We start from the raw sequence: 26453 nt of genomic DNA, 5'->3' as shown, positions 1-26453 counted from the left end.
CCTCCTTTATACCAGGCGAGGTCGTTAACATCCCCTAGCCACCGCGGAATCCTTGAACCGTCAGGCCTCGGATCAGTCCACCTAACGTGCCGTGTGGCTCTCCTCCATTCACTTACAACTTGCCCCGTCGATCGGCTTTCTCTCGTCGCGTCCGAGACGGGCGCCACCGGCGCGTTGACGCGGCCCAGCGGGATCACCTCTGCCGATCGTACCAGAGGGTCACGGTCCACGGTGTGGGCTACACGGGGGACCTTCGTATCGTTTCCGTGCAGGAGCTGCAGGTGGACGCGGGGGCCTCGTCGCGGCATCTCGACGGCCTGACGAGGAGCACGCCCTACAGCGCCGGCCTGTACGCCCTGCGCGGGGACGAGCGCAGCGCCGCTGCCCTCGCCGACTTCACCACCGGTACCGGGCGCGGCCAGCTCGCACGCACGCACACACGCACAGGCACACGTGTGTGTGCTTGGTGCTGGCCACCCACCCCCTCGGGTGCCGTGCAAGCCTTCATAGGAGCTCGCTTACAGCACTTGCCCTAACAGTCTGTTAAGGCTACACGGGGGATCTTTGTCTTTGTGTGTAGGTGTGTGCGGGGATCGGTAGCGTAGCGGTTAGCTCGCTTATCTGAACCGGTCCTGGGCCTCCCCGAGGTCGACTTGGTCTCAAATGAATACCTGGTGTGGTGTGTAAACTCCGCTACCGGGGAGACAACGGTGGCCGGGTGTGGTGGTGCTGGCCACGCACCCCCTTGTGTGCCGTGCCAGCACTTACCCCAAAAGACTGTCAAAGGCTATACGGGGGAGCTTTGTTGTGTCTGTATGTCTTGGCGTGCGTGCGTCCCACCACAGACGGGCGTCTGATCCAGAACCCCCAGGACTGCGCGGAGCAGTCGCTCAACGGCGAGACGGAGAGCCGCGTGTACACGGTGTACGTGCGCAACAACGAGTCGCAGCCGCTGCTCGTCTTCTGTGACATGAGCACGGACGGGGGCGGCTGGATTGTGAGTAATGGTCGCAAATGGTCGCACGCACGCGCGCGTGTGTGCGTGCGTGTGTGTGTGACGATTATCTGAACCGGTCCTGGGCCTCCCCTAGGTCGACTCAGCCTCAAATGAGTACCTGGTGCGGTGTGTAAACATTGCCACTAGGGAGACAAAGGCGGTCGGGCGTGGTGCTGGCCACCCACCCCCTCGTGTACCGTTCCGGCCTTCATAGGTGCTCGCTAACAGCACTTGCCCTTACAGTCTGTTAAGGCTATATGGAAGATCTTTGTGTGTGTGTCCGCGTGTATACACACGCGTATGTGCCCTATACATGTCGGCCCTAGTTAGGATTCGTAGCGCAAATTAACCAACAACATTTTTGGGTGGGGAAAAAAAATATCAAAATGTTCCCCTTGTCATTATAGATGTGGAGTATGGATGTGTAGTATAGTTGTAACTCCATTATTGCGCACGATGGTAGCGGCAATGTGCTTAGGAGCCAGATGCCAATGTCGAGGTCTGCTGGCCACAATGAGAGGGCTTCGGCAGAGAGAGTTCGTGTCATTTTTCTGTTCCTCATCCTCCGTTGAAGCAGCGGAGACTACGGTGGGTTTTCTGTGCCGGCCATAGTTTGGCTTGCGTGGCCACTCAAGAGACCAGGATAAGTCTCATTTTGCCAGAGTGACGTGGTTCACAAAATCGACAAAAGCAGAAACAAATAAATTCGAGGTACAAAAATGAAGCGAATAGAAATCGGAGCGGAAAGCAACTGCGTCACATGGGAAACTCACAAAATATTGCACGGACTTTCATCGACGTCAATCAACGTTCACTAACGGGGTGGGGTTGACGCCCCCCCCCCCCCGCCGTGCCCGTCGCTATAGGTGTTCCAGCGGCGGCAGAACGGACGCACCGAGTTCTTCCGCGATTGGAAGTCGTACGCGCGGGGATTCGGCGACCTCCGCGATGAGTTCTGGCTCGGTCGGTTCAAGCGCAGCCACCGCGGGTCACCGGCATGACCACCGCTCCAACCACGACAACAACAACAACAGCAACAGCCATCAACAACCACCAAACGCGCACGCACGCACGCACGCTCACGCACACAACCACTCCAAAATTCACACACGCAAATACCGGAACTCCACGGTCACCGTATGCTATTGCTGTAGCAGGTTGCTCGTCATAAATAAAAGTGTTGCTGGCGACAATGGCCAGTGACGATCGCCATGAAGTTGAGAGTTGCCACACGGTGCATCAACCGTGTGGACAGCGCGTAATTCATCTGGGTCTCCCCCGCGTTGTTTTGCCTCTTTTAAACAGCGCCCGTGAATCGACGCCATTCGTCGCAGGCAGCTGTTTGCCAGGATATCTCGTATTTTGTTAAAGTCAGGGGTGGTGGCTTGACGTAAAACTAACTCCAAGATCACTCCGTTTGCACATTTTCATTATCCTCATCGCCACCACCACCACCGTCATCACCACTACCGCCACTCTATTTCCCCATCAGCGCAAGCCCCGACCCCACTGACGAGAACGCTGAACGTCGAAACCGGCCCAGAGTTTGCTTGTCTTGAGTCAATGCTGCTGAAACGACGCACCCCCAGAAGGAAGGCCGTGCGGACGAAGGGTTCTGTGCGACATTCTCACGTCCGCTGGCGATCGCCGTTCCCCAGGTCTGGACAACCTCCACCGGCTGACGCAGCAGGGCCGCTACGACCTGCGCGTGGACCTGCACGACGGCCCCGAGGAGGCCTTCGCCCTCTACGACCGCTTCGCCGTGGCCGACGCCGTCGCGCTGTACCGCTTGCGGATCGGGGCCTACAACGGCACGGCCGGTAGGGGGTTGGCCCGGCACACGCACGCACCGCACGGCACCGTGGGCACGGCCGGACCCACAGACCCAGACGAGGCAGAGAAGTTGATCAAGGTTTTTGTCATGGGCAAAGCTGCTAATGCCACCGCACCTCGCCAATATAAGACGGGCACTACTGGATTGAGGTAACTCTGACCCAGGGATAACGGAGGAGACGAGAACGCCTCTTGGCGCACGGTGGAGAGCGTTACAGAAATCCGTGCGACGCGTGGCTTTAGATTGTTTGAGCGTGCGTTCAACGTGCATCTGTTTGTGACCCTCACCCTGTCCCCCCCTGCACCCCCCGCCCCCTCACCTCCCACCGACCCTTGACCCCGGATGATCCCCGGCCGGCCGTGCCGCGCCACGCAGGCGACTCGCTGTCCTACCACCAGGGCCGGCCGTTCTCGGCGCCGGACCGCGACAACGACGTGGCGGTGACGAACTGCGCCATCTCCTACAAGGGCGCGTGGTGGTACAAGAACTGCCACCGCGTCAACCTCAACGGGAAGTACGGCGAGGCCAGCCACAGCCAGGTGCGCACGCCGACGCAGCCCGCACAGCGCGTGCGGGGAAACGCCCCTTGTGTGCCGCGTATGATGTTGAGCGTCTCTCGCGCCGTACGTGGCCGGCCGTGCTAATCGCAGGTGCGGCGGGGGGGAAGGGCAACAAACTGAAGACAAAAAGCAGTTCTAAAGAAATTAGTTTTAAATCTATCCGCAGCCCCTTATATCCATCCCTAATATCCGCCAATTCTGCTATATCGTGGATGCCAGTCGACACGCGGATTGTTCCTGTTGTCGGTGTTTATTCGCGAGTAAGAAGAGTCACCCGGAAGGGGCTGCGGATTCTTTCCGCCTTCCCGTTATCCGTGTCCTTGTGCGGGTAACCGCACATGGACACGGTTGGCTGTGCAGGTATCCGTGGACACGGCGGGCATTATAAGATATGCCAATAGCGCCCTCCGTATCAACGCGGAGAAGGGTAGATTCACTCTAATCATTATTTGTTCCACGCTTCTTACGTTGCGCGGCGTCCCACGTTAAACAATCCAAATTCGTTGCTTCGGCAATGCAACGGAGTTGCGCATTCCTTAGCCGTCGTGCCCCGGACAAAGGTCTATAACTTGGGAGTGTCTGACCCTCCGCCCTCCGCTCTCAGGAGTTTGAATGAAGTTGCTCTGCGTCGCCGAACCGCGTGCATCCTTCTTCCCCAGGTGTCGCGGAGTGGAGAAACATGGTCCGCAAATGTCGCTTTGGTCGTGTGAATGACGTAACCGTGCTCGGCCGGGCCGTGCGCGCGATCGCATTTCTGCACGCGCGGAATGCGACACTGTTGAGCCCCGGCGTGAGAGCTCGTGTGAGCGCCGTGGTGACGCCGTGTCCGTGTGCGTGCCCCTGGGCAGGGCATCAACTGGTACCACTGGAAAGGCCACGAGCACTCCATCCCCTTCGTCGAGATGAAGATGCGTCCACACGGATACGTGCACCCGCCCGGGGAGCAGCGCTAAACGCTCACCTCCTTCCTTCCCATCCCGACCCCGCAGCGGAGCCCCCCCCCCCCTCTCACCCCCCTCCCCTCCCCCTCCTCCCACTCACCCCACACTGGCCAGAGCACGAACCCATTCACCCAAAGGCAGATGCACACCTGAGCGATGGGTTTTATTTTGTATTTTTGTTTAGCCATGGTGAGCACTTGGGAGACCAGGCTGGAGTCTCATTCGCCGAGCGTGACCTGGGGCATCAGTCTGCCGGGTCGGGCTGTGCGACGACTGCCACCGTGCGTCATCCCAATTGAGTAGCGTACGGTGCCATTATCCGATTGAGGCAAATTTGGCCGGCACTCGCGATGGCCTTGCTCTTTTGGGAAAACGACGTTGCGGGATCTTTAACGTCCCACTGTGAGCGAAGCGAGACGGCGGCGTTGCGATCGTTACGGTCGGCACACACCGCCGCAGCGTTAACCAGGGCGCCCCGCCGGATTCGAACCGCGAACCTCCACGGCGAACGCGACGCCCGCCCGGTCACCCGCCCACTACCAAAGTCGCGCAACTTGCGTGCCTCTGCGACCAGTTGCGAACAGTTGCACGCAACCGGGTTTCCTCACAGTCGAGACGGACTGGGTTTCTGCTCGGCGAACAGGGCAGCGAGAAAGATAGAGAGAGCGAGAGAGCGTACGGGGTGAACGATGCAAACGGAGACGGTGAAAAGACGCAACGAAAACTGTCGAACGCGTTGCATGGGGATTGTGACGATCCGTAAGTAATCGTGACTTGTGGAAGGGATGCACGGCCTAGGGTTTATTTGTAACTGCTCCCACATTTAAGTGGCATGCTGTGATTAAAACATTGTGGGTGTTTTTTTTTATTTGCGAATGTTACATCGTTGGGAAACTCTATTATGAATCAGATAGTTTGACGGTTTATTCAATAAATGAGTGGTCATGCATCTTTCACGACAGGTTTAGAAACACTTCGTCTATGGCATTATACAAATCCCATGTTGTCTGTGAGTGTGTGTGTATATATAATATACAATCACAGAGCACTGCTGCCACTCGCCTATAGATTAAAAACATTAAATCCACTCTCCATTGTCATTTGAATTCGAAACCAAAACAGGTTCCCAGTATGTCTCTTGAGCCAATGATGCCAATAACCTCTTATCGGTACTACCTAGGCTGGCAAATGCTACCAGTGATTTATTTGCAGCGTGCTATCTCTAGATCACAAACATGTATGATAGCAAGGTCGACGTAGTAGCTTTTTTTTTAGAAACGTGTTGTTAGCAAACGGTACCGTAGTACGTTTGAGAACCCCAAAAAAACGAATGTGATGGTAATCATTCACGGAAGACGAAAATAAACAGGAAATGCATTTGCAAACGAGACGGGATCACGGTGGACACTGCCATGGTGGACACTGGTAGCGTTTGTCTCCCCAGGTGGTACCGATCAACCCTAATTGGCTCGTGGTCTAACGTCGCAGCCTCTGCGATTGGGGTCGACCTGGAGGTGGGCCGCATGCTGGATGGTATCACGTTGCCGATGTCGCCACGCGCGCTCGTCGCTTCGCATGGTCACACGCGGTGAAAGAGGATTCTCAACGGCGCAAGAACTTATTAGAAGTGACGACACCGATGATGATGATGATGATGATGACGATGATGACGCCATCGGCATCGTGCACGACAATGCCCACTCGGAGACTCGCGGTAACTTGTCCCGCACCAAAGACGGGCGAGCGGTCATCGTTAAGTTGAAACCTGCACGCGTTGATTGTCCTGGAAAGTGGATTTGTTGGTAAGGCGTATCGTTAGTTTATGGTGGAGGTGTATCTGTGAAGACTTTGTGTGTGCCCTAGCAAGCACGTGCGTGTGTGTGTGTGTTTGTAGCTTTTGCACGCGGTCGCTACTTAATGCTTGGTTAGAGCCGGTGTTTGGATTTTGAGCGAGGTGTCCGAATCAGTCTTCGGGTTATTCCGTTACCGAATGTCGGCTGTAGAGCGGGGCGTTATTTGTTAGAGGGCCCACCGTGGCGCAGCAAATACCTCGTTGCGATGGGTTGGCCAACAAGGTGGCTTGACTGGACCTGGGTTTCGCCTGATTATTTTCCCCCCAGAACTCAAGTTGGAGGGCAAAGTAAACCGCTGCCCTATGAACAGCAAAAGAGGAAAGCTGCCCTCAGTCTCAGTGAAATAGCTGTGGACATCATCAAAGAAGCAGGAACTAGTAGATGGAACAACATTTGAAGGACTTGTTTGTAAAAAAAAAACAGTGATTATTTGATTTTTCAAGTTACTCAAGTTCCTTGCGAGTCAAATATCAAGACCTTGTTACTGATGAATATGAAATCTATTCGTCTCTGCCTGGATTCTGACAGAAGAAATTCAGGCTTAGCCGCGAATTGAAATGTCCCATGATATTTTGAGATATCGTCCAACATTCAAACTCGAGTTGACAACAATTCTAGAGACACATGCCGCTGTGACGGAAACTTGAGCTTCAAACTCGTGTTATGTTGTTAGTGTAAACTAGGCACTGGGTTAGATTCCCCTTCTTCTGGCCGTGATATAGTCAGGGCCAGGCCGAGATTGATTGGTACCTACCGCCAGTATTCTTAGGTTTTTTTTTTCCGGTAAAGTCACGTTGATACAGCTATCGTGCTGTGACGGTTCCACCTGAAGACGGAAGCTTGTGTTGCCTCCGAAACGTCGTGATTTTTATTTTTTTTCATTTTTTTTTACCTACGTGACTTTACCGAAAAAACCTAAGAATATGAATCTTTGCAGTCACGAAAGCTTCAAATCTAGAACCTACCGCCAGCCCAATATTTTACTCTCTTAATGATGCAGATTTGTCAAGACTCATCAAGTTTCCCAATGAGCTCGAACGAGCGTTCGGCCGTGGGCATTTGCTGTTGTCGGCAGTGCCGAGACAGTTGTGGAAATTCCATATTACTATGGCAGGGCCGTATTCTCTCCCTAATTATAAAAACTACCAGACGATAAACCGTTGCGAGGATGGGCAGCTTCCCTCTGTCCTCACATCCGAGGGGATATCTTTACCCCAGGTCTCCAAAAACCTTTTTGCTGCCCTGCCCAAAGAGAAAACTGTCCGAGTTTCACACAGACAGAGATTACAATTTGAATCCCTAAGTCCTGGCGACATTGATAATGTCACATGGAGTATTCTCTGGGCCAGAGACAGTTTGGGAAAACTTTTCCTTGTGATGTCCATCGGCTACATCTCTGCCCTTTGAACTGATTGCTGCTTTAACTTGTCCGCGTGAACAATGAAAAGTCTAAAGCCTGTTATAATCTCGTAACACGGCACACGGTTTTTATTCTATTTTACGAGGGCAATGTTTTTATTTCGGTGACGTGCGTTTCGTTGTTTCCCCCTCAATCCCAGTTTGGACGCTTTAATTTTGACTGTCTTCAGCGTGGACTAAGCTTCAATGTGTGCCGGGCCCGTGTATGAAATGTATATACCGTACTCGATAGATTCTATCAATGCTCCTGCATCCTCACAAAATACAGCTACGAGGATCTTTCTGTTATTTTTATTATTATTAATACTAGACTTAACTTTTTAAGTGCTTAGAGTTTATCACAGTTGCACATGTATGCGGTAGAGTAGAAACCCCAGGGCATTCTTGGTCATAGCGTATTATATTTAGACCATGTAACACAGGTGTTGCTACGGCAAATGTGGTTGTCGGCCCTCGGAGGGAGTGCAGCGGGGGGGGAAGGGAGATCCGTGGGAGGCTTAGGTCTGCGCCCGGAACGTCTGATTATAATTCACGACTCGCCTGGGCAGTGAAAACTCGCGCAAATGGTCGTGATTTTGCCTTTTCTTTTTACCATAACAGCCTCACAAGTCTGACCGGTGTAATTCACCAGCGCCGCGTATGTGTTTCGATGTCTCTAAGTCAAAGTTTAAACAACAACAACTCTGCTCTGACGTACAATGGGGGCTGCCCCTTGAGCCAGTGGTGACAATTACACATTCCCATGGACGATGCCAGTCCATCCGTAACACGAACCGACTTTTCACTTCTCACAAAGTGGTACTATGCTTTGCAATTGCACCGGAGGTTGTGATGGGCTCAGTTGGATAATACATGGGATGTTTGTGTTGTCGAGTTAAACAGAAATGCCTCCCAGCGCCCCCCCCCCCCAACTCCCTCCTGCCCCCCCCCGACCCTGCCGACAAGACAATTCGCCAAATGATGACGCGTCTCTGTGAACAATAAAACGGATGAACGAACCAACTCACTCGACGACGCTCTTCCCTCTTTCCGCCGCCACCGCTGTGGTGGTCGCGTTCGTCGTCGTGAGCCCGCGGTCTATCCACGGACAGGGCGATTGGCTGCAGTTCTCCAAGCCTTCCCCTGCCGTTCCTTCACCAGTCTCGACCGTCGGTCATCCATCGGTCATCGTCATCCCTTCTCGCCACGATGTGCACCGGCTCACAGCCCCAATAACACTTTTGCCGAAAGATCGATATGATGTCTATGCACTTTGGTGGCATGAAACGGCAATGAGTTGTTATTTTACAGCACGTACACACATACAAAGACAAAGATCCCCCGTATATAGCCTTGACAGACTGCAGGGGCAAGTGCTGTTTAGGCCGGCGCAGTACACAAGGGGGTGGATGGACAACACCACGCCCGACCGCCTTTGTCTCCCCTAGTGGCGATGTTTACACATCGCACCAGGTACTCATTGAGGCTGAGTCGACCTAGGGGAGGCCCAGAACCGGTTCAGATAATCGTCACTGGTGTTGGCAGTGAGCGGGAATCGAACTCGGGTAGCCAGGTTCGTAGCGCAGTGCGCTAACCACTACAACTACCGCTCCCCACTACACATGCACACACACACACACTACACACAAACACACTGCACACGTGTACATCTGGTATATGGCGTTCTCAGTTTTACTTGCTCACAGTGTGCTTTCCCCTTCAAGAGTCAGCATGCAGATAATTATCTTTCACACATACACACAAAAAAACTATCGTTCAATTACCCTAAATGTCAGGCTCGTTTGTTAAACGTCTTCAGTGTCCACCTTCGTCGCCACGGCTGCGTGTTGATTAGTTAAGAGCGTTTACTGCACACGTACACACTCACTTCACCTAATGGGTGCTGGCCAAATTGTCTCTCTAATAAGTCCAGCGACCATTCCAGGCGGAGGCGCACTTGCAAAGACACAGATCCCCCGCATAGCCCTAACAGACTGTTGGGGCAAGTGCTGTTCGCGAGCAGCGCCTATGAAGGCCGGCACGGCACACGCAAGGGTGCGTGAGCCAGCAGCACGCACAACCGCCTTTGTCTCCCCAGTGGCGATGTTTTTTTACACACTACTCCAGGTACTTATTTGAGGCTGAGTCGACCTGGGGGAGGCCCAGGACCGGTTCAGATAATCGTCACTGGGTGTTGGCCGTGAGCGGGAATCGAACCCCGGTCGCCAAGTTCGTAGCGCAGCGCGCTAACCGCTACACTACCGCTCCCCAAACACACGCACAGACACATACACACACACGCATAGGCTCTTTCAGAACTTTTTTAAGGGAGGGGACCTACGTGTTAATAATCCTCGCGCTATGCTCACAAATCTGGTCGATAAAAACACGCAACTCAATTCGGTCTGTCGGGAAGACGCTGTTCTTCACCTGAGGACGGCTGCTTGCGTTGTGGCCGAAACGTCGTGAGAATTATTTTATTATGTTTTATTTTTGTTGTTTTATTATTTCCCTTCTACGTGACTTTACCGAAAGAACCAAGAAGATCAATTCAAGTGTTCAATGCTGAATGTGTCATCGGCCGACAATAACGGGAACCAGGGCCAGAGCCTGAAGCTATAACGAGGGGCCCAAGGACACGCACGAAGATATAGACGAAGGCAAAGATCCCCCGTGTAACCTTAACAGACTTTTGGGACAAGTGCTGTAAGCGAGTGGCGCCTATGAATGCCGGCACTGTGGCACACGAGGGGATGGGGGGGGGCAGCATTTGAGGCCGAGTCGACCTAGGGGAGGCCCAAGAGGGGTTTCGTAGCGATGCGCGCTAACCGGTACACCACCGCTCTCCACAAGTACACAAATATCCCCCATTTAGCCTTTACAGACTGTAGAGGCTGTTAGTGAGCACCTATGAAGGCCGGCACGGCACACGAGGGGGTGGGTGGCCAACACCTCGCCCGGCCGCCTTTGTCTCCCTAGCGGCGATGTTTACACATCGCACCAGGTACTCATTGGAGGCTGAGTCGACCTGGGGGAGGCCCGGGACCGATTCAGATAATCGTAACCGGTGTTGGCCGTGAGCGGGAATCGAACCCGGGTCGCCGGGTTCGTAGCGCAGCACACTAACCGCTACACTACCGCTCCCCACAAGTACACACACATTAACACAGTGACACACACACACACACACATTAACACAGTGACACACACACACACATTAACACATTAACACAGTGACACACACACACAACCCAGTGACACACCCACATTAACACATTAACACATTAACACAGTGACACACACACACAACCCAGTGACACACACACACACACACATTAACACAGTGACACACACACACAACCCAGTGACACACACACACACACATTAACACAGTGACACACACACACAACCCAGTGACACACACACACACACACATTAACACAGTGACACACACACACAACCCAGTGACACACACACACACACACATTAACACAGTGACACACACACATTAACACATTAACACAGTGACACACACACACAACCCAGTGACACACACACATTAACACATTAACACAGTGACACACACACACAACCCAGTGACACACACACACACACTTTAACACAGTGACACACACACATTAACACATTAACACAGTGACACACACACTCAACCCAGTGACACACACACATTAACACATTAACACAGTGACACACACACACAACCCAGTGACACACACACACACACATTAACCCAGTGACACACACACATTAACACATTAACACAGTGACACACACACACAACCCAGTGACACACACACATTAACACATTAACACAGTGACACACATACACAAACACAGTGGAACACACATACACATAAACACAGTGACACACACACACACGACCCAGTGACTCACACACACAAACACAACCCTAGTGATGATCCCAGTAACTTCCCATTAAGATTCTTGCGAACCCAACGACCAGAGATGGTGGTCACGAATCGCATTGAAGCGGACATATCCGTTGGGCTACTTGTCCAATTCTGACTTGTGCTCGTTAGCGTCATCATTATTGTCGTGTATTGTGTACTCAACATTTAGCAGCACCTTTGCAGTAAGAATAACAACAGCACTTTCCATAGTTGAGTTGTGAGTAATATTGCAATTGCACCCTCATCAACCTCGCAGATCATAGTTCATATCTGTGCACACCGAGGCCGTAATTATAATATATATATTTGGGGGGACACATCCCCCTCCAATATTAAAGTATGCTCAAAATGAATTTGGGGCGAGCGCCCCACTCCCCCACTCCTCCTCACGCGGCAATTATCAGTGCTGTGTGTGTATGACACACACACAGCGCGTGCGTGTGTGCGTGTGTATGACACACACACACACACAGCTCGTGTATGACATACACACAGCGAGATATATAAAAGGAAGAGGGCTCGTGAGTGGCGTTGGACTTCGCGCCATGTGATGCAACAAACCACTTTGCCGGACCTTTCCTCACCTCTGCAACTTTCCATCAGAGTGCCTGGTGAGTGGGGTGAGTGGGGCGAGTGGGGTGAGTGGAACTTGACTCCTCTTGGGGAGCGGTAGTGTAGTGGTTAGCGCGCTGCGCTACGAACCCGGCGTCCCGAGTTCGATTCCCGCTCACGGTCGACACCAGCGACGATTATCCGAACCCGAATTGGGCCTCGCCTAGGTCGACTCAGCCTCAAACGAGTACCCGGTGCGGCGCGGAAACATAGCCACTGGGGAGACAAAGGCGGTCGGGGTGTGGTGTTGGCCACCCACCCCCTCGTGTGCCGTGCCGGCCTTCAGAGGTGCTCGCTAACAGCACTTGCTCCAACAGTCTGTTAAGGCGATACGGGGGGAACTTTGTCTTTGTGACTGACTCCTGCCAAGTGTGACGAGAACGCTGGATGTGTTAATAACCACCCCCGTTCATAAATTGCTGCAATGAGTTTCCGATTAAGTCCAGGTTTGATGACAAATTATTATAATCTTGTGCTGCCGCTACCTCTGTGCATGAACTCTGTTGCATCACTCTGTGTGTTCACCGCTTCGTCAGTCCGCCGGTGCTTTCGGGACTTGTTTTATACTTGGCTTGAGACGCGATGTGGAAGTCCTGTACTGCGATCCATGTTGAGCACACAGAAAACCTACACAAGTCACACGGCGACCTATAGACCCGCACAGCGATCTGTGCACACGAACTCGTACAGACACGCAGACTCCCACTTAGACACAGACTCGCACAGAGACTCATAGATCCACACAGAGTGGCAGGAGACTCAGAGACTCGCATAGAGCGTAATCAGTTCGCGCACGTTTTGTTCTTATCACCCCGAACACGTGTGCCCCTTTCCAGCAGCCGCAGCAGCCGCAGCCATGCACATCCACACGCACCTCGCCCGCATGGCTCTCATCTCGCTCGCCACGCTACCGCTGCTGCCCTCTTGCCGCCCTCTTCACCTGCCCGAGCCCCTGGGCTTCCGAGAATCTTTCCCTGCGTCCGCAGCTGCGACTCGCCAGCAAGGGGCAGTGATCCCGGGCGGTCTCATACCCTCCTCGTCCCCCTCCTCCTCGTCATCATCGTCTTCCCCGGGGCATCACGCGGCTCGCTCCGTGCAGCAAAGCGAGGAGCCCTTGAACCACATCGTGAAGGAGCTGCGAGGGGTCGACAAGAACAAGGGCGGATTCAGGTTCCGCTTCGGCCGTGGAGGGGACAGAGATGATGATGGAGGGAGCCGTGGCGGAGGAGGAGGAGGAGCGGGAGGAGAAGACGCCCTGATCCAGGCGTGGGCGACGCGGCGAGGGAGGAGACGGTGTCTCATGGTCCTCCTGCTACTGCTCGCCGCCAGAGATCGGGTGGCCGGGAGGAGAGGCGCGGGAGGGAGGAGAGCCAGGGACGAGTCCCTGGGGTCCGTGGTCGGGTTCCTGAACCACAATCGGCAGAAGGGAGGGTTCAATTTCAGGTTTGGTCGAGGGGCTGTGATGATGGGTTCGAGGCATTCCTGAGTGTGTAGGGACACGGAGAGAGAGAGAGAGTGTGTGGTGTGCACGCACGTACACACATGCATGCATCATTGAAGACAAATACAAAGGTTCACCGTGTAGTCTGAACGGACGTTTGGGGCAAGTGCTGTTAGCGAGCACTTGCCCCAAAAGCACTTGACCCAATAGCCAGCACCACGCCCGGCCGCCTTTGTCTCCCCAGTAGCGATGTTTGCACACCACACCAGGTACTCATTTAAGGCCCAGTATCGGTTCTGATATTCGCCACTGCTATTGGTCCTGAGCGGGAATCGAACTAGGGTCGCCGAGTTCGTAGCGCAGTGCGCTAACCACTGCCCCACCGCTCCCCTATACATACACACGTACACACAAATGCAAAATACGCATGCAGTTGCATGCAGCCGGTTGTCAATGATAAGTAATAAAACATACTCTACTTAAAGTGTCGTCAAATGAGTTTTATTGTTGAACGCAGTTGCTAAGCACGTGCACAAAACGCCAAGCGGTCAGCAACAGTCGGCCGTGTCAAAGTTCACAGGAGATACGACGAGGAGCTCCCATCACTGCACAAGAAATCGAGTGCAGACACGAGAACGGGGCTTTTACAAACACGTGTGCCACCGCGTGTGCACTGGGAGTGATGTCAAACCACCAGTTCCTGAAGAATGTCATCGTGTCCATCATGTTCAAGGGGAGCGCTGGTTGTACTGACAGTGACCGGTATTTGTGTATTTTGTTGAGACTCTCAAAGAGTTGTGACACGCCTCTTGAACTGAGCAGGGTTCGTGATTCTAAGAGATGGCAAAGGAGTCGGCTCGATGAAATTCCAGCGCCGAGTAGTGCGGTGGAAGAAGCGCAACGATAAGGGTTTGACCCGCAGTACGCCGGTTGGGTGGATGAGTGAGCGAGTGAGTGAATGAGTGGGTGTGTGAGTGAGTAAGCGAGCGAGTGAGAGAATGAGTGGGTGAGTGAGTCAATGAGTGGGTGTGTGAGTGAGATAGTGAGCGTGTGAGTAAGTGAGAGAATGAGTGGATGTGTGTGTGAGTGAGTGAGAGAATGAGTGGGTGTGTGAGTGAGAGGGTGAGTGAGAGAATGAGTGGGTGAGTGAGAGAATGAGTGGGTGTATAAGTGAGCGAGCGAGTGAGAGAATGAGTGGGTGCATGAGTGAGATAATGAGTGGGTGTGTGAATGGGAGAGTGAGAGAATGAATGAGCGAGTGAGAATGAATGGGTGAGTGAGTGAATGAGTGAGTGTGTGAGTGAGCGAGCGAGTGAGAGAATGAGTGGATGAGTGATTGAGATAATGAGTGGGTGAGTGAGTGAGCAAGTGAATGAATGAGTGGGAGTAAACGAGTGAGTTAGAAAATGAGTAGGTGAGTGAGTGAGAGAATGAGTAGGTAGGTGAGTGAGAGTGTTGTTGTGAAAGTGGCATCACTTAAGCGCTTGTACCAGGCTAGGTGCACGTGAAGTCAGAATCAGAACATGTATTTATTATACTGGAGAAATCCGATGAGCCATCAAGCTCTTTTTCACAGTTGTCGAATGCTCGCTGGCAGGTTCCGTGTCGTGTTGCGGCGAGCTACTGATATCTGTGTAGAATGCGTCCACAATAGGAGTGGGCAAAACAAAGATATTTTGGTGATATCAGTGTTTTAGCATAGATGTGGCCCGGTCCAAAAACATCTGAACCTCGATTTGTTTCCGTTCCAAATTTTGCTATCGGTGTTATTTCATTCCACTTTTCAACATATTTTGGAAAATTTACTTCAGATTGCGTTTTAGTGTTTGACCCTTCAACAGCAGCTCTGCGCCGTTATTATTTTAAACAACGTTATTTTAATCGCAACTCATTTTTACAACGTATACTGGCAAGTACGGTAAGTAACGTAACTTAAACGTTTATCAGACTTGAAATGGATCTGGATTCACAAGCGAGGTGGTCCGGCCACATCTGCCGCAGAGTTGGACAGTTTTCAGGTTCTTCCAGTTTCAGCAACAACAAAAAACCCATCACAACAATGTGGCCTTCGAAAATAATACGCGTAAATCGGCGACGTTTCGGGCAATAGCCCTCCTTCTTGATCGCAGATATATTTTTTCCTTTCCAAATTAAGTGGGCCACGATGGATAACATAATGGTCGGACTCGTTTTACTCCTCCCAAACCATTGCTCTATATTCGATGCGTAATAAGGAGAGCATGGGTAGGCACCTCAATTGATTGAATGTGGGTGGGGGGGGGGAAGGGCTGGTAGCACCTATGACACTGTCTGCATATAAAGGCGAGGCTTTCAGTGCGCTACGCAGCTGTGCTAGGCCCAGCGTGTTCCGTCTTGAAGCCCCTTTCACCCACCCCTCTTCTCGATGCAGGCTTGGCCTAGCAGCAGCGTTCATCACGACATTTCAGAGAGGGGCCCCCGCTTTCGCCGATAAGACATCGCCAGTGTGTGAGGAACCGCCACGTATTTGAAACCCAGTGGGGTTTTTCAGCACGATGATTGGTGGTGGGGATGGGGGGGGGTTGTTTTCACATTGTGTCTTGTCGAGGAGGGAGGGAGCCGCACTAGAGGCCACCAGGGATCGTCCGTGGCCCGCGGGTCTCGCAAATGAAGAACGCCGCGCCTGAACGAGGTACGTGCGGGCTCAACGGGTTCAGATTTGGAGGCCATTCTCGAGTGCGCGCATTTAATGGCGCTTTAAATAAAATGAACAAAAAAATCGCGTGACGCTGGCGAACATTGAGGATTGCAGGAGAGTTTCAAGTAAATTGTGAAATGTACTCCGCAGTATGATTACACATTTGTAATTGGGTTGGCTGGGAGTCGCTAGCTCACGTTAAACTAATTTAAGAACTATACATCGTTCACATTGCGTGTAATCCTGTAACTTGAAACAAATAATTGTAGCATACCATTTGTGTAAATGTTACGCGTGAAATATGATGCTGCCGTTTGGGAAGTTTCGTGTTTTGTGTGTGTAAATTATTGGGTTTGTTGTGTCGCCTGCCAGGAGGGGGATGGGGTGGTAGATGGGGGAGGGTGAATGGGGGAGTGTAGATGGGGAGGGGGGGGGTAGATGGGGGGGGATGGTAGATGGGGGGGGAGGGGTGAATGGGGGGGACTTCACGAGGAGCGGCATGCGAGGCTGTATCCGTGGGGGCCGCGGTGCGCAGACCTCAGGGAGCGGTGGTGCAGCGGTTGGCGCTGGAACGGGATAGGATGAATCCGTGTTGCCTCTGTGTTCGAGCATGGATCGAGCTTTGTATCGTTTAATGATCGGTCTAGTCCCGTTTAACCGAGCATTGGATCCCGTTCCAGTGTTCAATGTTATGTTCATGAGCCTGAAACATGAAGAAAATGTATCGTTCATTCTGTCGCGGATTCATTGTATCCTGTTGAAGCACACTGTGCTTCGGAACACTTAGGCGGATTTTGCGGGGGGGGGGGGGGGGGTGTGCAACGCCCCCCCCCCCGCCTCAACTGGACACTTAAATAATTCGGTAATAATAGGGGTTTTTAAATCCTTTATATTAAGTTCACTTGCTTGCGTGCTTACGACTGTGCAAATCTTTCTGTCGTTTTTAACCCACTTCCCGTGATCCAATCGAGCTGACATTTTGCACACAGACTCGTTGTGCGTGACAATTTCTTTTCGTGAAATTTTTTTTTCCAAAATTGTACACTTTTTAGGTAAAATATATATATATATATATTTAATTACCAATTGCTTAATGGCGGCAGGCAATCATCTCACCCATAGGTGGCAGCCATCTCAAGCCAGAGGACGAGAGGACTCTAGCCGCCCGTTTCAAAGACCAATGTGGGCTGGGTTGTGGCCCATTGAACACGCATATAAAGGATTTATAGTGAAAAACTTAGTTTTTACGGGTGAATTTTTTCCCCCTTTCTTTTTTGCGACAAAACTGAAACCTTTTGCAAGGACCAGATGACGTCAAAAGGCGTACTTTTGGCGTCAGCTGGTCGAACACCGTGTGAGACTCGGCTCTAAGGAAAGCTGTCTCTGGTGTGGACCAATCAGTTTCAAGGACAATGCATACATTATCAGTGTCGTTTTTTGTTTGCATTCTTACTGCAAGTATTGAGGTTAATGTAAACATGATTCCTTGCAAAATGTTTTGGTTTTGTCGTCAGAAAAAAGGGGATAACCCCTATTATATTTTATGGTACTGGCAAAGGAGGCCTCATGTAGAATTTTCAGTCGTGTACCATTTAAGATTAGAAAATACCTCCATTAAATACAACCCCCGATTCCTAAGGGACAAAGCGAACCCCCCTCCCCCACACCTATGCAGGAACCCGATGACCCGAGTTCGATTCCCGCTCACGGCCAGTAACAATAATCCGAATCGGTTTTGGGCCTCCCCTAGGTTGACTCGGCCTCAAATGAGTACTGTACTTGGTGCGGTGTAAACGTCGCCACGTGCGAGACGAAGGCGGTGGCCGAGTGTGGTGTTAGCCACCGGCCGTGACGGCCTTCGCCGGTGCCCGCTAGCAGCACTTGCCCCAACAGTGGCCCGTTGAGGCTGGACGGAGCGATCTTTGCCTTCTGTGCGCAGATCTATTCGTGGCAGCTATTCTTATTCTTGTCCGCGTACACGCACGTGGCCAGAGGGCCACGATTCCGTGGCTCGTCTGGAAAGTGCATAGGCCACAGGGTCTGAGTTGACCTGTGACCTCTTACCGTGGGGCCTTGTTTTGAAGTTGTACACTCTGGGCAAATGTGATCGTGTTAAGGTGTGGAGGCGGCGTAAACTACGACTTGTTACGATTGGGGAGTTGCAAAATGCAAGCTTGGTAGAATAACTTGCTATGGAACATGTCACTGTGTAGCATTGCTTGATGGGTTTGTTGTTGGGTATCATCGTAATTATATTGTTATCGCCCGGCATGTTTTTTTTCTACCATTTTTAAAGCCACAGCTTTACCCTTAAAACCCCGGGAGAAAAAAAAACCCCCACCGGGTTCGATGGGGCCGTGGGTCAAGTCATTCACTTTCATCACCCTCGGCAATCAATCCTGCAACCGCGGGACCGTTGGCACCAACAATTGTCCCCCCTCTGGCCTATGAACTCAAGAGATTTACTTCCCAGGTAAAGCCCATTGAGCCAACAATCGCTTTTTTTTGGTTTAACGGCGACTTCGCCGGCAGACAACGGCGAAACATTCCACAATGACAGACTTGCTTTTATTTGTTCAGCCATCGCCGCCGATAATGAATGACACAGGAGCGCGCAGAGACCGGGTGGACTTTCCGCGTAGTTTAATTTATATGTACACTGGCAGAAGGAACAGGGGGCGGCGACACGCGGCTCGCCCGGAGGACATATCCGGGCGACCTTAGTAAGGCTGCTGTGGGGTGCAGTGCGGGAAGGGAGTGCAGTCCGTACAATATAATACTCTCGCGCAAACGCACTAGGAACTGCACCCTGGAGGTTTGGGGTTGAAATGTGGATCGGAGAGGGTAATTGGGAAGGTCGGGATGTCCAAGATGCATACGTCTCGGGAACGTTGGATTTCTTCCACGGGTACAGATTCAATTAATTTGTTCATTGGGACTTGCATGTGGTGCCGTGGGTGTGCATGTGTAATGTAATGGGGAGCAGTGGTTCAATCACACGGTGGACCTGGGTTCAACTCCTGGCCAGGCAGTGTGGTGCACGGTATGGTGGTATTGGCTGATGCAGCAAGTATGGTCTAATACACTGAATGGCACTGGGGTGTGTGTATCTTTACTTTAAATGCACAACGTACCACATTTTTTTGACGTGTTCACATATGCAATATAACCTATACAAGTCATGAATTTTAAGTATACAGTATATGACCTTGGCCATATTTGGGTGTGTACCAGGTAATGACAAATTGGTTAACCCAAAACATCTAGATTTGTCCTGTGAAGTCCTATGGACATCTAGGTCTGTCCTGTGAACTCCTATGGGTGAGCTTCATGTGGCCTTTAAGTGCACCTAGCCTGGCACAAGTGCTTTGCTACTTGGTGGCAGTAATATAGCTGCAAGTAATGGAGGGGTCCTCAATCTGTCGCACCTGCAGAAAAAAGTATTGTGCATCATTGGAGCTATCCAGTATGAGGAATTGAAAAGCAGATTCTTACATGCATAATTCCGCATGCATGGCTTGGCTAACAATGTCTATCATTGTCTATTGTTAAACCCACAATGGTTACCGCAGGGCGAAATATAAGTGGCATATTGGAGGTGGGATATGCAAACTCGTGTTGACCAAAAGGAATGAAATCCAAGCCTCCGTAGACGTGGCAGCGAGGGCAACAACTCTTCCATCACACTAACACTGACGCGTACCAGCAGTTTCACTTGCACAACAATCCCTCGACACAATCGAATGATCGCCACGCGCTCTCAATCATACACTTTAGTAACGATGAATTGTAAACCATACCAAACGTTTAAGTTAGCGCTATCACTCACACTAAAAAACAACATGTATAATACACAACCCGCAAAGACGAATTAATTAGGACATATCATTAGGCTACAAACAAGGATCAAAGCAAATGTACGTGAAGTAGACGGAGCAGATTCAAACGTGTGCTTTCCTCTTAAACATCACAAAGTGGGGAGCTGCAGTCAACACTGAGTAAACTTGTGGTGTCGTGAAAATCCAAACTCGCTCCCTAAAGGCGCAGACCTGCAAATGCCACCACCGCTGGTGGGAAGGCCTCCGCCAAAGGGAGTCCTAAAGAAGCCCCCTCCCTGGAGTATATTTTGGCCTACTCTTCCACGCTGACCAGATATCTTGGAAGAGGCGAGTACCTACACTTCACCCACTAATTGACTCATGTACACACTTTTTTATGCTTCTGGGTGGACATGGGAAGAGGAATTGAAGATAATTGCGCCACAGTTTGAGCTGCCGCGCCTGGAGATCAGACTGGCACTGCCAACCGCCACACCGCCGCGTCTGAAATTGGCTACAAGGCGCAAAAACAAATGCAGAATTTTGACTACAAAGATGGCCCTCCAAATTAACTCAAGTCCGGGGTAAGCCAGAGAACTTAGGTGGTGTTCAGTGATGCTGCAGGGCACCGCAAGTTATAGGCTGTCAGCAGAGGGCAGCACAGCAACATACGTTGCACTATAGCATGCTGTCATGGTAATGCTCCCCAACACTTCCACTCTGCATTTAGCAGCGTGGTGAAGTATGATCAAATAAACCCCATAACCCAAAAGGCGTAAGGGGGAGGGGGCCCTGGATTGACATAGGGCTGTACGCGTAATATGTGACTTTGTAAGACGACCAATTTTATTGATGGGTACTGCCTCGTATTTATTTATTTAAAGGAAAATGTGTTTTGGCCCTGCAATGGGGCTATGGAACAACTAGTAGGCTGTGCTATTTACCTTTGGCTTCACAACAATGCACGCGCGCTGTGCTTGTATTTGCTTTCAACTCGATCTGTGGGACCGTGCGTGTGTATTTATATAATACAACATTTTGTGCAGTCGATTACTCGGAGTCCTTTACAAGTAGCGCAAGCCACAGGGGAAACCCCACGCGAATCCACATCCAACATGAAGAAGAGGCCGATTCCGACAACACCACAAGACCCTGCCGCCCATCACCTTCCGTCCAGTAGCGCACGTCATGACCGTAGGTTGAGACTTTCCCCACCCCTGCCCAAATATCTGCATGGTTTTTTTTCTCCAGATTTTTTTTAGCAGAGCAGAGTCTCTATAACTGATAATGGCTCGATGATTGGATAGTCCAGCTCTACTGTCAACAAAGGGTGCATACAAAACGTACCACGCTAGGTTCACGTCGGCAGGGTTCATTGCATGGGTTCCGAGTAATTTTTTTTTTAAACGGCTATTAGTTGCACAAACAGCGCCGGCGTGGATGTTTGCACGATGGCAAGAGTTGTATTGGCTGTATAAACCCCAGACGAAACGATATGTGTTGGTCTTTAAGTATGCACTTTAGGTTGATTGAATAACACTTAAGTCTTCCATAAGACACTATTTGACGCCAATGACCTTCAACATGGATATTTCCAAATCGCCCAATTACTTTCTGAAAGATATATCGGAGTTTAATATTATCCCGTTGCGTTAATTACCCACGCGATCTTAAATCTAACCCAAGGCTAACCATAATTAATACCATTAACCTGAAGCTGTTAATCAAGGGTTACTCGTAACATTATCCCAGACTTGTGGTATTTGCCAACTGAATGTCCATAGCGAAACCTCTTCCACAGCTGCGCTGAGTGTACACCTGCCCAAGGCACCGTCGTTCTTCAGACACAGGAAGCGGTTCTGAGACAAATTGCCACTGGGCAACGCCAAAAAACGAGGAAGACAACAGAATTACCACATTGGGGCTTAGCGGACCAAAGCTCACCAAATCCTCAACCGGTGTTGCATCAATCCAGCCGTGCGGCGCTCGGGAGAGTAATCTGCTCTTGCGTTCAGAAGGTCGCAGTTTAGATCCAAGGTCCGGGGGTCGATTCAACCCATCATGCTTCCTTGGGGTTAAAATAGGTAATGTTTTGTGGGAGGTCAACATTGGTTGTTCCATGGGGATGCTGGCAGCTGCCATGTGGATGCAGAAATGTCACCAGTGGCTCGGGCGCCACCAATGGAAACGGCTAATGGCTCTTTGTTAATTAAAAATGTACTTTTAATTTCGCTTTCAGCCATTAGGGCACAAGGCTGCAGAGATGCAACAGAGGGCTCGGGCCCCACAACAGGTTTACGAACGCATTTAGGCTCAACATAGATTAAGGGATTATAAGTACTTAATTATTACGTTGTCATTTTTAAAAGGCAAGGCAGCTCAAGGACTTCGAAACGACGACAACAACAAAAATACCACGAGTCACATACTGCGGGACAGAACTGGCACGGAGACAAAACGGCGAGCACAGTTCACGGGTACCTGAGTACGGGGTGGAGACGGCAGCGCCGCTCCCGACGCCGCCCCCGTGCATGGCTATTGGCGTCTCCCAGCAAAACCATTGCGCCAACGCAAAAAAACGCTACTCCGTAGGCTGACTGCTAAGCGGGCAAGACTACACCCCCCACCACCACCACCCCTACCGACCTCCGTTGTGCACGGCGCAGCCAAAATTGCTTGTCGCTCTCCGATGTGTTTGTCGCTTCGGTGTTCAGAATGAAAGAAGCTCCTGACCAGGTGGACCGAAACTTCTGCAGTTCCTGAAAGTGCTCGGAGCAAGACGACTGACATGGTGCCGGCTAACACGCCGCGGTAGGTACAAAACCGGACTAAACACCTGCGCAGTAATTGATCTTGTCTTGGCAGGTATCTATAGCATGGCGAAATATTGTCAAATCACCCCCATGGGGGACTGGGGCGGTCTCCGGTAACAATAACGCGCCACCATAGAAACCAGTAATGTGTCACTGCAGTGTCGGCACGTAAAAAAAAAATTACGGACATCGGACTGCAATAACCTCATGACTGGCTAGGGTAGAGCACCATAAGTCACCGAAACAAGTTTCCTCTCCATAATGAAGTATACATTTGTGGGATAGCCCAGGACACAGCTTATGTTGTTTGGGTTTTGCCTTTATCCAGCCAAGCATTGTGACAGATCTGTTCCCTAGTTGGCATGTGCAGGTGTGACTTGTATACCAGTCTACCCACCATAAGGTATTCAGTGTCCATGTGCTTATAATCACAACTACAGTATCCGCTTTGTGCCACAGCCCATTATCCATACCCTAGGGGTGGCAGTGTCCGACAGATAAATACCACCTGGGAAGTTTCTGTGTGAAGGATGGACGAGGCCTTGTCACAGGGAATGAGGGATTTCCACCCCTTGGTTATATGACCACTAAGGGCAAATGAGCACGGTCCAAAAGCTTGCTAAAGCTTGGCACTGCGTTAATGTTTTGTATTGTGTTAAATGCACAGGGCCTACTCAGTGTAGAGGGGACGCCCCTATTAATTCGTATGTGGAGCAAAGCATTCTACGCCTGCTGTACAGTCTGGAAAGCGCCGGCCAGCTAACCCGATCTTGCAGGAGTGAACCAAGGAAGATGGCACACCAAGGATGTGCCGTCTGCACAACAGGCAGTGTTCAGTACCTATCATTGTATTTGTTTCTTTTGTTTCCTTTGTCGAAAGGCAACTTTGTACCCAGCAGGTTTTTCCACGACCGAGGTCCCAAATCGCTGCGTTCTCTTTCCAATGTACCAAGGACGCGCGCTTACAAAATGTAACATCTTCCGAATTTGTTTTTGGCAGAGCACACCCCAAGCATCACAGTACACCACGCACACCACAGAGCTGGGACGAACCCAGGCATTAAAACACGCATGCTCGTCTCGCTCGCAAACGCACACACGCCCGCAGTGTTCCATAGGCTTGCCGTTATTTCTGGGAATGCCGCAGGGTCGCATTCACGTGTAGGACCACAAAAGAGGATACGTGGTACACGTCAGCATCACGCTGCCCTTCACCTGTCTTCTCGAGTCAATGCTAGGCACAGCTGCCCATCCCCGGCGCGTTGGTAGCCGCGCTCGCTGGGCTGCTGCTCGCATTGCAGTGCGTTCCACGGGAAGCATTCGCGTCAACAGTTTGAAAGAGAAAAACAAACTAATTTGGTACAGCCACGACAATTGCAAATAGCAGGGCACAATTTTTGCTCGCACCGCGTACATCAAGTACCAACAAATCGCCGCGTGGAGGCTCTCGCACTTGTACCGAATTTTCTTCTGCTGCTGCTGTGGACACGATGGCTTTCACAACCATGGATTTGCGCCACCCATGGCAGCGGTGCCGTGGCTCGCGCAGATGGTCACCTGCAGTGATGGCTCTTGGGGGGCAGGCAGATGGCCCAACGGGCATGTTCTTTGGGGCCACTTGGAGGTTTAAGAGAAAGCTTGCTCACTCGCAAAGCCATTGGCTCAATCTTACAGCTGCAATTGTGCAGGGACCCGAAACACATTTGTATAAAAGTACAATGCACACAACCAGCTACCTGTTCACAATGTCCCGAATTTCCTTGGTGCAAGCTAACAAGCTTGTGAGAGCCTGTGAGCCCGTACCACCCACACCACCACCACCACCGCCCTGCAGCTCACGCAGGCCGCTCTCCAGCTTGCCCAATGCGGTCAAAAGTGCAAACTTCCTTGCAGGCTGCGCCGAGTCCGCGTACAGGCGGCACCGTTCCGACAGCTTCTGCCCGGCCTCTAACACCGCCTGCGCTTGGGTCGCGCCGGTGGACAGCGACCTCTGCAGGCCGTCCAGGCACTCGACGACTCCCTCCTTGCTGCTGGCGAGCGGCACCAGGGTGGCGTCGCCAGCGTCCGGGCTGGGCGAGCGCTTCTCGGGCGGCCTTGCAGTCCTGCGCAGGGTCACGAGCGACGTCTGCTGCTCTCCAGCCACCGACGTCCCGGGCGGTTTTAACGGGAGCGTCGGTTTGGTGCCCGGCGGCATCAGCGGCTTTTTCCCACCACCGTCGCCCGAGGCGTCGCCCGCAGCGTCCGCGCGCTGGGGCGACCTGGGTTTGACAGGGGCAGCGCCCGAGCTCTCGCCCGCGGTTTGGCCTTCACCGCCAGGACTGGCTGGCGGCTTGCCGACAGGTTTGGTGGCCGCCAGGGGCGGCGGGGGCGGCGGGTGGGACGGCTTTGCTTTGTGCTGGGGCCCCAATGGCTGCGCTTTCTCCCGGTCTGTGTGCGGCGGAGACTTTTCTGCAGGCGGCCTGGCCTTCCTCTGCAGGGGCTCCGAGGTGGGCAGGAGGCGGACGGCACCAGGAAACGTATTGCTGGTGAGGCCCCCTCCAGCCCTCGCGACGCCGCCCGGCTGGGGTTTCCCCGTGGCCTCGTCGCCCACGCGCGGTTGCTTCAACTGCACGCCCGGCTGCTTGCGCGTCACTTTGGGCGTCGTCCCGGCAGCGCTGGCCTCCCCGTCCCTGAACATGCCATTCTCCCCGTTGTCTTGGCTTCTCTGCTTCTGCAGAGGACCTCGGCTGAAGAGCGCCAGCCTCTCGGCCAGGTCCCTGCACTTCTTGACCGGCTGGACCGTGCTCTCCGCGCTGTCGGAGGCCCTGGCGCCACCCACGCCCGGTGCTCGCTCCCGCTGGCCGTCCAGCGGCAGCGTGTGACACTTGCGCTCCATGTCGCCCGACCCACCCTCGTTGGAGAACGACATGGATGAAGATCTGGAAAAACGGTCGAGTGATAAAGTCGCGACCGCTTGCTGCTGTTGTTGTTGCTGCTGCTGCTGTTGTTGCTTCTCCAAACGCTGCTGCAGTTGTTGCTGAACCACATTGTGCCGTGCCTTGCCGTGTGGCGAGGCCTTGGGTAGCGGCCGCAGAGTGCAGAACGGAGAGACTGGCGCGAGCCGGTTCTCCTTCTCCCTGGCGTCACCGCGCGAGAACGTGGCGCGCGCGTCCAGGAATTCCTCAGACGAGCAGAGCGGCCCGAAGCTGCCGTTCTCCTCGGCCCTTTCCGGCTGGCCGTCCGCGTCACGGAATGAGCTGCTGCGCCTGGGAGGAGCCGGCGCCGTCTTCTTCTTCTTGGCCTTGAAGGACGGCAGGAAGAAAGAGGAGGCGGCGGTTGACGACGGCGGGAAGCCCCCGCCATGGACGTCGGAGTCGTCCAGGGTCGCCCCGCCCATTGTGGCCGCGCTGCCGCCACCACTTCCACTGCTCAGGACGTCGCGCATCTTCCGCGGCAGCTGCGGCGAACTGAAGCAGGCGGGGTCTGCTCGGGCAGGGCGGGACGACACGGCACAGACAACGCGTTAGCGTTACGTAGCCGTGACGTGGGCGCACGCGTCGTCTGTCGGGGGCACTGTGGAGGTGACTAGGTAGATCGC

The 26453-nt window shown here is 52.5% G+C and overlaps 2 protein-coding genes across 9 annotated transcripts in view; one reads left to right on the top strand and one right to left on the bottom strand.

Annotated features, from left to right (window-relative positions):
* LOC144724268 (tenascin-R-like) overlaps positions 1–4406 on the top strand; it is a 44147-nt gene extending 39741 nt beyond the window's left edge. For all 3 annotated transcript variants that reach the window (XM_078603254.1, XM_078603253.1, XM_078603252.1), the window contains 6 exons: positions 273–405; positions 846–997; positions 1864–1960; positions 2656–2817; positions 3207–3370; positions 4240–4406. In XM_078603254.1, the coding sequence (XP_078459380.1) occupies positions 273–405; positions 846–997; positions 1864–1960; positions 2656–2817; positions 3207–3370; positions 4240–4344 (813 nt within the window). In that variant the 3' untranslated portion in view covers positions 4345–4406. The remainder of the gene's footprint in view (positions 1–272; positions 406–845; positions 998–1863; positions 1961–2655; positions 2818–3206; positions 3371–4239) is intronic.
* Positions 4407–18873: 14467 nt separating this feature from the next.
* Positions 18874–26453, bottom strand: part of LOC144724264 (tyrosine-protein kinase ABL1-like) — a 44876-nt gene continuing 37296 nt past the window's right edge. For all 6 annotated transcript variants that reach the window (XM_078603243.1, XM_078603245.1, XM_078603247.1 and 3 more), the window contains one exon: positions 18874–26338. In XM_078603243.1, coding sequence (XP_078459369.1) covers positions 24609–26338 — 1730 coding nt within the window. In that variant the 3' untranslated portion in view covers positions 18874–24608. The remainder of the gene's footprint in view (positions 26339–26453) is intronic.

The sequence above is a fragment of the Lampetra planeri genome, chromosome 20 (genome assembly GCF_965212315.1).
Source record: "Lampetra planeri chromosome 20, kcLamPlan1.2.h2, whole genome shotgun sequence".
Lineage (NCBI taxonomy): Eukaryota > Metazoa > Chordata > Hyperoartia > Petromyzontiformes > Petromyzontidae > Lampetra > Lampetra planeri.
Note: the sequence above shows the minus strand (reverse complement) of the source record. Positions and strands in the feature narration are given on the sequence as shown.